Source organism: Medicago sativa, chromosome 5, assembly GCF_051527215.1.
Source record: "Medicago sativa cultivar Bolivia chromosome 5, Bolivia_mono, whole genome shotgun sequence".
In the NCBI taxonomy this organism is placed as follows: domain Eukaryota; kingdom Viridiplantae; phylum Streptophyta; class Magnoliopsida; order Fabales; family Fabaceae; genus Medicago; species Medicago sativa.
Window position 1 is genome coordinate 78,787,117 of NC_140753.1, and position 10,855 is coordinate 78,797,971.

A 10,855-nucleotide genomic window follows, 5' to 3' on the forward strand; every position below is an offset into this window, starting at 1 on the left:
AACAATTTACTTGCATGTTTATTAACTATTGTCAACATATATTTCTCAGAGGAAATTGCACTCACTTCCCCTAAGGGTTTTTTTTTTTGACAAACCCCTAAGGGTTTCTTAAAATAGCTCTAACATCCCCTCCAATTTTAAAATCAATATTAACCTCCCTTAAGTTTTCAACAAATAGACAAACACCTCCCTTCTTGGCTAACACCGTTAAATTGTCCTATAACTTTTTTTTATGATACAGTCAACTAGTATCTTACTCCTATAATTCTCATTTTTTTAAACATTGAAGGTCTGCAGAAACTCATATGATCATATGATGACACTCATAATATTTCGCAAGAATATATTTCACATTATAACAAAAGAATGCTGAACATACCTCAAATTGTTCTCATTGCAACTCTCAGAATCAGATATTTAAATGCACTACATTTTGAACCTTCATGCTATTTCGGTAAAATGTCATCTTTGAGAGTTGCAATACTGAGGAAATTCACATTTGCACAAACCTGCTCTAACCTGGTATACACAATTAAGTTATTTTTACAAGAGAAATTGAACACAAGAAAGAAAAGTGTCGAAACAAACAATTAGTATATACACATGCTTCTTTTCACTTCCTGAAAATAAAAAAACGATGACATTCAACGCAACTATGCAAAGTACTTCATCCAATAGTTTACGTGTAAGATAGCATGTGAGTTCTTTTAATAAGGTGAGAGAGCCAAATTTCGTCAGCCCGATCGTCACATCTGACACAGTCAATTTTCGTTGAATTTGGTTTTGTAAATGGGTGTCTGTTTGCCTATGTGAGAGGGTAAAGATGAATGGTGCAGACAGTTCACAATAACATCTTGCGAATTGTAGACGCAGCCCACAAAAAAAAAAAAACCGTTTATAAAAATAAATAAATTAACGGATGATGGATGGTGTTTATTGTTTAACAGTAGGGGATGTTATTGCTTAATGGAAAAAAGAGGGAAGGTGGAATACATTTAGTTAAACCTCAGGGGAGGTTAGTGTAATTATCCCTATTTCTTATTCTTACTTATCTTCGATTTCATATATTATCAAGAACATCACTCTACAAACTAAATATTCAAGATATCCGCGCTACGCACGGACTTATATCTAGTTATTTGTTTAATTGGCGTGATATTTGGGCCACTGCGCTTGCCATTCATTGGGAAGTTTTACCCTATACCCTGACAATTATACCTTCACCCCTACAAATTATAAAAAATTCCATTATAACCCTTTTGTCATTTAACATTTACATTTTTTTTTTCACCATCACTTTCACTATTTTCCAAACTAGATGAGTTCACCCCTACATGACAATCTAATATGTATTTACCAAAAACCTTTTTCAATCATTTTCGGTATCTAACTTTGTTTTCCAGAAATTTGTAAAATTATTATATTAAATGAAGAACGATTCTGAAAATTTGTTAATTCATTATTTTAAATCCTTCATATCATTGAACCCAATCTTTGACTCTTAATGCCATCAAACTATAGTTGATTTTACAATCCTTCACCAACAATAATGCATCGTAGCACTATAAATAAAAAATTTAAAATATAACATCAAATTGAAAGAACATTGGCGGTGGACTTCATAAACTGGAACATATGGTTTATCATTTCTGTAAAACATTGTCACACCAGTAAACCGTTTCTCTAAGAATGCATGTTTCGAAACCGAAATCCGGAAACATGGTTATAAATCAAAATTGTAGAAATGGATACAAATCAAAAGGCAAGAGAAAAATTAACCAGATCTAAATCAGAGTATTAATTGGTTACGGCGATCGGTTACCGTGATGATTCTGCACACGAATACTCACGGGTTATGGATGATCTGAACAAGAACTGGAGACAGAGTGTTTTCTGGAAAATTTTGAACGTGTTTTCCGGCAGCGTTGTAGTTGGGATAGGGTGAACAGGCAAATTTAGGAGAAAATTTAGAAAAAAATTGTTTTAATTTTATTTAGAAGGGTAAAATAGGCACTTCAAGTGGAATGTAGGGGTGAAGGTATAGATGTTGGGGTATAGGGTAAAATGTCCCATTCATTGTCCACTTGTACACATTAAGAGGCTCATGTTGAGAATTATGATCACCCTTTTAATTAGGTTTGCACAGTAATGAAGTTTGTTGAAAAGTTGTATCTAATTTTCCATTGCATTAGCAGGTCAAGATGATTGCTTGGAACACTATTAGAAAATTGGATTTTGGCGTCAGCCCCGATTTAGCATCGGCTGTACCAACGGTAACATCGGCGTGACTCTGAAATGGTAACAATGAAGGGTCGCAACGATAATGATGTTGTCATGCAAGATTCATGTAACTAACTGACTTACTGATAACATTTCTTTGTGAGGTAGGAGGCTTTGGTAGATTGTGAATTCTAAAAACTGAGAAGCCAAATAACTGATATAGCAGGCTCTGGCATATTTAATTTGTCATAGTTCTCTACTTCTCTTGTATGAGGACTGTGATATAGTAGTAATATAACTAATTTTATAAAAACACGGAGGAAGCTTATAATCAACAATCTTGTCAGCTATTACCCTTACCTTAGTTAAAGGATTTGGGAATAACAGATCTGGACTGTCCAATATGAAATGAACTGCCGAGATTCAAATATGTGTGAATTCACGACTGCAGCCAATCTAGGCCCTTGTAACTAAAGTTTAATATTACAAAATAGTTTAATTCAGTGACACAAAAATAAGCTATGTGGAATCAACGATTAAATAAAGGACTTGGTCAACTATTTTACTGTTCATTCATGAAACATCTTGTAAGCCACAAGGAAACTACCAAAGTTGAGTTTCATCAGCAAATGTCACTTTCTTCATACATATCATTGCCATGAAAGAAGCACTTAACATAATCTCACAATCATATATAGGATATTGTAAACTTTCTAAGTCCTGCCAATTAGTTCCATCATAGCCGTTGATCAATAGATTACATTAGTGAAAATTGATCAGAGGAAGCCATTGATGATGATGAAACATCATCACACCTATTTGCATTGACATTATTGATGATCAAAAGTGTTACTGTTGACATTTACATTATTGTTAACGAATCATAATAACGATGAGTCCAATTTGAACGACTTGACTGGAAAGGCACCTGGTAGAATGATAGGGACAATGTTGGGGAAAACATACAAAAGATGTTTTTGTTCCTTTTCAATCTTCTCCTGAGGAAAACATACAAAGAGTTCAAATTTCAGACATTAATGGTAAGAGCAGGAGAGAGAGGGAAGCAGGCTGAAGAATCACCTAATGTTGTTAGAGACTCAACAAATATTGCCGAGATAGCAAATGGTAAGAGCATCACCAGTTTCGACGAGGTTCAACAACGTAAACCAGATAACATAGCAAGTACTTCTTATGCTACATAAAATAAAAATGTATGCCCTATAGTTCCAGAGATGAACATTCCTAGTAATTCCGTGGGATCAAAACATTCTAAGCTGTTTGCCAACACCACTAGTGATCTGTGGACAATATTTTTACTGCAGGCATTGACATTACTATTGAAAATGTAATAATGTGAAGAAGTTGTTCAATGGAAATTGAGAGATTTGATGCAGAGGAACCACAACTCCTAGTTCTTACTCATTTGTACTTGTTCTTGATAATAGGATTGGCATAATTTATAAACAGAAAGTTTTTCATAAGTTTCCAAGTTTTTCAAATGCATTAAAGCTGAAGAATTTCAAAATTCCTGTGAAATATCAATGTCCTTAATTGCTACTACACCTAGGCTAATCCTTGTATTGAAATATATATGGATCGGTATACTATGGTCTTAGCTACAGGTTTGTAACTAATATAACAACACTTGCTAGTGTTTTGATATCTCAAAATGGTTTTGAAAGCAACCATACAGAAAGTAAAGGTTCAATTCAAACAAGACAAAAAAAATTAATTGGAATACATAACAAATATTCTACCACAGAATTAAGGGTACAGAAAACTAGAGTTAACATTCAAATCAAGCAAGAACATTATTGATACAATTGACAAGCCACTTCTGGTACAATGTGAAATCGTAATAACCACAATTATATATCTCCTTCAATTGGAAGAAGGCTTTCTTTATGAATTAGTATCTTACAACAATATCTCTCTATAGTAATGCCAAGTTCCTCAATCATAAGGGTACTTAAATCTAACCAAACTAGTCCACCATCTTTTTTTCTGAACAGCATAACACCCTTCTTTACAGCTCCGATAGGAAACTCAAGGCAATGTAAGGGCCCAACTATGAAGATCTTAATCCATGATTTCATTACACCTAGCTCACCCAAAATTGAAATGTGAAATGTACCTGTATCTATGAGATTTAAGATAAAAGCAATAGATCCATTTAATAGAACCAAGTGTCTCCACGTCGAAAAATGTTTAAAATTATCATCTAAGTATGAAGGTATGGGTGTTGTAAGGAAAACCTCATTTCTCCAGTCAAATGACAACAAATATGATTCGCCAAGTGTTTCACCATTACACATCCAATGAGAGAGTCCATCGATGTATAATTGTTCATGACGCACAGGCTTGTTATCCATATCGACATCAAGTTTTTTCCAAGAGTTACTTCTTAGACTATATATCTCCCACATATAGGGGCCGTAATTAGTTCCGTCAACAAATATTCCATGGCACATTACTTTATAGTCGTTGTTGACAGAATCATAACCAAATTCCCAGTGGTCACGCCAAACACCCCAATTAGGTCCAAAATCAAAAGGGCTAGGAGGAATGAGCTTAAACTCCTTAGTGGTTGGATTCCATAATATAATATTCCTTTTAAATGTACAAAGGAGACAAAGAATTCCATTGACACTACCAGAACCTACAGTATTAAAACCAGAATCATATGGTTTGTGCTGATATACCGAATCTAACTTGATACTCGGCCAATCTAATTTGACCTTATTCTCAAAGGTCTCACCAGAAACAGAATACAACTCAAATGTATCATCACCAGGGTAACCGCCCCAAGGTGAAAATCTTAGATGTAGGAGGACAGATGTATCATCATCAAAATGAGAATGATCATTTGTTAAGAAATTGTTGCGATACAAAGTCATAAAATAAGGGTTATCAAATATGAGGGACCATGATTTACGTACACAACCGAATCGTTTCAAAGATTTGATAGGTAATTTAGAGAGAATAAAGAAGAAAAGGTCATTAGGAATATGTGATTGTTTTCTTACCTTGACCTTCTCATCATTTTTCGAGAACGCAATAACACATCTCTCCATTTCAAATACAAATTGGAATCTGAATTTGAAGCAGCAACCAAGCGACTGGATATGAGATTGATGTAAAAGTATTGTTTCGGTGATGTTTAAGTATTGTTGCTGCTTGAATTTATAAGAAAATAACATTTGGTGAAGGTACTTCAAGACTTTATTATAACTCACTTAATTGTTCATAACTTAACTGAGAAGTAACAAAACAAAACCTTAATTGAGAAGGAACTTTTAAATATTTTTCCATATGTTTTATTTGGTGAGTTTTTTGGTTATAAAATATTCCTTTCTTAAGAAACTTCAAATATCATTTTTGTTCCTTCTATAAAAGCTAAGAAACTTAATTTACAAGTAACTTCAAACATTTGGATTTATTGATTTGAAGAAACTTCAAATATCATTTTTGTTCCTTCTATAAAAGCTAAGAAACTTAAGTTACAAGTAACTTCATACATTTGGATTTATTGATTTGACAATTCTTCTTTCCCTCTTCTTCTCTTCTCTCGGTGTCGGTCATGAACCAAGTTTCTCAAGGTTGATGAAAGAAACTCTCAATCAAATGACTTCTCAAGAGACAGGCAAAAAATGGATTTTTGATTAAAAAATATTTGTTTTTTTTTTCTTTCAAAAAAATCCCAAATAAACGGACCGTCATCTTCAACTTATTAACTCTTGACAAATTCTAGATACCAACATGGACAACGCCTTTATAACCTCATATGGAGTTGGAAGGATCCTTTTTATGGTAGATGGTAGTGCAATATCAATAATATCTAAATATATGTATTCTCTTATTCGATTAATGGAAATATACTCTTTTATTCACTTCATAAATAATGGCTCCATCCCATGAGACTCACCAGGTACTTAGTCCATAGAGACTGTGTCTTTAGGTTGTGCAATATATATGGGGGTAGTGGAACTGGAAATAATAGCACTTGATTCGGGGAAATAACTCACAATAGTAACATTGAGTTAAGTTAATTTTCTGGTTGCATTGATAGGTGCTTGTAGTGTGTTCTATAAACTTGTGGAATATTTTGTTATTGTCGTGTCCTTTCTGTATGATTATTGTACTTTAGAGAACCATTGTTGGTGAATGCTAGTTTAAAAATTAGCCCTGGAGGTTAATTATAAAAGCGTGTTTGGATGATTGAATATTTTGAGGTAATGTAATTTTGTAAGGGAATTTGAAATCTATACGTAAACTGCATTGTTTGGATTTTTTTTTTTTGTTGGAGAATTTGTACAATGATGGAAATTTATCAAGTATTTTGTCCAAGTGTTTAAAGAGTTACAAATATAACACCTAAAAGCATTGCAGGTTAACAATCTTTATGGCTGGAAAACATGTCAAAATGCTTCAATTCCTAAAGCAACGATGCAGAAGTCTAAGGATGTTCAAAATGAGTTTAATACGAGGATCACTCAGGTAGTAAAACATGTTTCTTTATTATTTGCAAGTTATGGCAAATATTTTTTGTAAATGTTTGCCAACTGCAAAAGAATTCATGGTCATTCCTTGCTCTGTTGAACCTGGACCTATTTGGTTATTTCTTTGGCCTACGATCATATCCTATTTGGTTATGACCAAGTTAAATGTGACTATAAGGCGGTTCAGTTCGCAATATGTACACCACATGACCTTGATGTCCCATCAGTTTTGTTCTGGGAGATATATAGCCGAAGCACTATCTCTTGGAGGAAAATTGATGTCGATATGCTTCCACCATCTGTCTAAATGTTTAGAGTTGACACCGTTGACGAAAAGGTCACCACTCCACCATCCATCATAGTGCTAGTTGTCTATGCATTTGTCGTAAAGTTAACTCCAATGACGGCTACCAAGGCTCCATATGTCGCACCTGAAGGGTTTGTTTATGCATTTTTGTTTTTTTCCCTCCATTCTTGTTTCTCAGTTTAACGGTTTTCGATCTAATAATATTACATTTTCCTTGCATTTAGATCGTCCAAGTTAATAATAAAAGCTAAATGGATGGATAACTTCTCCATCCATTTAGCCTTTATTATTGACGTGGGCAACCTAAATGCAGAAAAAATATAATAAAATCGGATCCACAAACGTTAAGCTATGAAATAAAAGCATAAAGAGAAGACTCTACATATTGAGCCTCAGTAATCATCGCCATCACCTGAGCCGACTCTACGACAGATGGATGAACAACTAGCAGTACAATGGATGGATAAGCAGTGACCATCACCATCAACGAAGCCGACTCTACAACAAATTAGTGAACAACCAACGTAAATGGACAAATGGTGGAGCCGTGAATGTCAGCCGGACTTGACGTAGCTTTGATAAGAGATAGCAACAAAGAAATGTTTTAGAATTGGTCTGTTGTTCTTTTAGTGATTAGGGTGGAGTTGCAGCGTATAGCTAGCAGTACCAAATGCTTTAGAATCGATACGCCTTATTATCAACGGAGACGAATACTCATTCTTATTATCAACCTTTTTTTTCACTTCGACTCGACCTATAAACCTTAAGAGAATATATTTGCCTATGTTACTTAGGATTTTGATATTTCAAATTTTTTATTTAAATTTCATACAAATGATTTTTTAATTAATAAATTCAATAAATTCATTCTAGTGTCAGAAAAAAAAAACTTATTTAGATGAAAATTAGTAGGGTGTATTGGATTGAGATTTTTAAAAACTACATTGGAAAAAAATAAAAGTATTAAAGATTTTAAGAGACTTTGTTGGATTGTATTGATTTTGTGGGATTTTAAAAGACTTTTTACAATCAAGATTTCCAAGATTTCAAAAAACATAGTTACAAGCGTGAATATGGTCACTGTCATATGAAAACAACTTATTCTAACAAGTTTTGCAATATAGCTTATGAAAACTACTTAAAGCATATAGAAAAACAATGTAACACTATTTTATCTTTTGCTATAAAAAATAACTTGTGTGGGCTTATACATAAGGTAAAAGCAACAACTTATACATAGGCGCTTTCACACAAAAGTCATTTATTAGGAGATAGTGGTGCACTTACAAACAAATGTGCATGCTGTCGGTTGCTCGTAGCTGGGCATAGGTATCGTAGGTATGAATGAGAAGATGTGAATATAAAACATGAACACAAAAGCAAATGTTTCAATCACCTGTTAAAATCGAAGTATGTTCTAATTTCAGCATAACTTCGATTTTAACAGGAGACTGGAACATTTGCAATAGTTCAGAATCTAAATACCTGAGGTTATTTTTTGAGGTGAAGGTTGATGTTGTGAAAAACAAATGGTTCGATTATGTTTGGTGTGTGAGGGTGTTTTCTATAGCTGAATTTAAGTATAACTCCTTGGCTAAGAATTGTTCTAGGAAGAGGATCTACCAGAGGAAGGAGAGGAACTTGTGTCAGTCTCTCCCCTATACGTTCTGTTACTACTTTTTATAAGACAAAATTGTGACCTTGCAGAGCTATAATTCCTAGAACTTAGGATGGACCAACTAAGTCACTAAAGAAACGTTCAAAACTAAAAGATAGGAGTAATATTAAGCTATTAGTTTGTTAATATGACCAAGTCAAAAATTTAATTAAATATAGTAATTAACTTTTACATAAATAAATAATTATAATTAACTTTAAAATAAATTCAAAGATAAAAAATACAACATATTTGGTTTGTATTTGCTACGAGTTTTGTTTAAAATCCAAGTTTTTTTGGGAAAGACTCTAATATGTAAATGCTATCATAAATTGAGATTGATCTACAGAGTTGCATATAGGCAGAAATATCTTTGGTAGGTATGCAAAGGGTTTGGAGGGGAACATAGAGTCGTAGTGTTGGTGCAAAACCGAGGATGCCATGTCTTTTTTCTTAGTGGTTGTTTCAAAAACCTTCATGATGTGATGATGTTTTTGTCCAAAACTATAGTTTAATTGAGTGATGTAAAAATTAAGAATTATTGTTCAGAATTGAAGCATTTTTAAAAATGATATTTTTTATGTATATTTAAGGATTTGGTTGAGATGAAGTGGGATAAGTGGTAAAGACTCTGATTTAGACATTGTTTTGGATGATCTTCGTGGTACTGTTTTAGATTTTCCTTGTAGATGTTTTACTAGCAAGAATATTGTTTATCCTAAAGCACGCCATGTTTTAGCGAAATTTTGGGTGACGTTTGACATGATCACTAGACAAAAACAGTTTGTGTGTTTACAAGCAATATATGTTAAGGATTTTATGCTAGCTATCCTTATTGATGGGTTATGTTAGCATATGTCACCAATCGTATACTGCATTTTTGTAACGCCCCGTTTTTCAAGCACCAAAAATTGTGTCTGTTTTTTTTAACGAAAGAATAAAGTAGTTAAACCTTTTTAATCACAAGTTTATATAATTTTATTAACAAAATAAAATAAAGGTTCCTTTTCAAAATGAACGTCAGAGTTATATAGAGCTTAACATGACAGTTCAACAATTTACATGACATGATTACATCCCTACGCAGAGGGATGTAATCATTTTCCTAGTATATCGACGCATGATCTTATCGACAAGGTGTGCGTTTGTCATAAGGTGTGTCTAGATACCTTTGAAGAACATGCAGTTTATTGTAAAAAGTTTCCGACTTCAAATACATGCTCGACTTTGTTAGAGATGTCATTTTTGTTATATACAGGGGGGCATCGATATCTCTAAAGAAGGATGCTCCTATAAGCTTCTTGTCTGATCCATTAGATGGAAGATCAACACTTAGGCCAACAGGTGTTATGGTGTATGGGTGGTAGGAGGAAAACATGCATGTGTGGATTATAATGGGGTTTACCCACTTGTGGAATTGGGGGTCGAGCTTTTACCGTGGGACATATATTCATCAAAGTTGTATCAAGCAAAATGATGAAACATGAGACAACGTGGTCGAACAACCAACATTCTTTTATATCATTGGTGTTTGACCTTCTATATAGAGTTGAAAAGGTCATGCATATCAATATGTCTCCTATTATACAAACATGTGCCACATTGGATTTGGCAGTTTTCTATTATAATTCACTGGGTGGAGTACACGATAAAATACAGGGGATTTAGAATGAGATATTGGAGGCAGGACATTATTGTAGATGAAAAATAAAATTGAAATGTAGACTATTAAGTTATCTACTCCCTATTTCTTGTTCTTGATCACCACTTCTTTATTTTTTAAGTAAAACTAATTGAAGGAGTTCATAGAATTAAAACGGATTCAAGTTTTAAAATCAAAGTGTGGTCGACGCATCGGTGAAAAAATGATCAGTTTTATTTTTAGAAGAAATCCAAACCTCGTCCTATAATTTTAGAACTCATCATAAACATTTTATGTCATCTGTTTCTTGAGTCTTGACTGAAGAAAACCTTCGGGACTAGATAATTTATATTTACAAAGTGAGTGTTAATATTGGTAAAAATAAAGAAACTTCTTTTCCATTTCAAGACAACTATTAAAATGATAAAAAGTAATCCAAATTTTCCAAACTATTTTTAAATTCTTATGTTAAAGTTCCAATTCTCATGAAAGTATTTAACTCATTTTATTTCTTAAATGTAAGATCCATC

At 33.2% G+C, this 10,855-nt stretch overlaps 1 protein-coding gene across 1 annotated transcript; it reads right to left on the reverse strand.

Moving 5' to 3' along the window:
* Positions 1 to 3,991: 3,991 nt before the first annotated feature.
* LOC146925410 (F-box only protein 8-like) lies at positions 3,992 to 5,405 on the reverse strand. The gene has a single exon (XM_085710328.1). It carries the CDS (start codon positions 5,292 to 5,294, stop codon positions 4,089 to 4,091), a length of 1,206 nt encoding a protein of 401 aa, XP_085566454.1. The 5' UTR covers positions 5,295 to 5,405; the 3' UTR covers positions 3,992 to 4,088.
* Between the last annotated feature and the right edge of the window lie 5,450 nt (positions 5,406 to 10,855).

Coding starts and splice junctions, on each gene's coding strand:
- LOC146925410 (XM_085710328.1), bottom strand. CDS start 5,294: ATGGAGAGATGTGTTATTGCGTTCTCGAAAAATGATGAGAAGGTCAAG.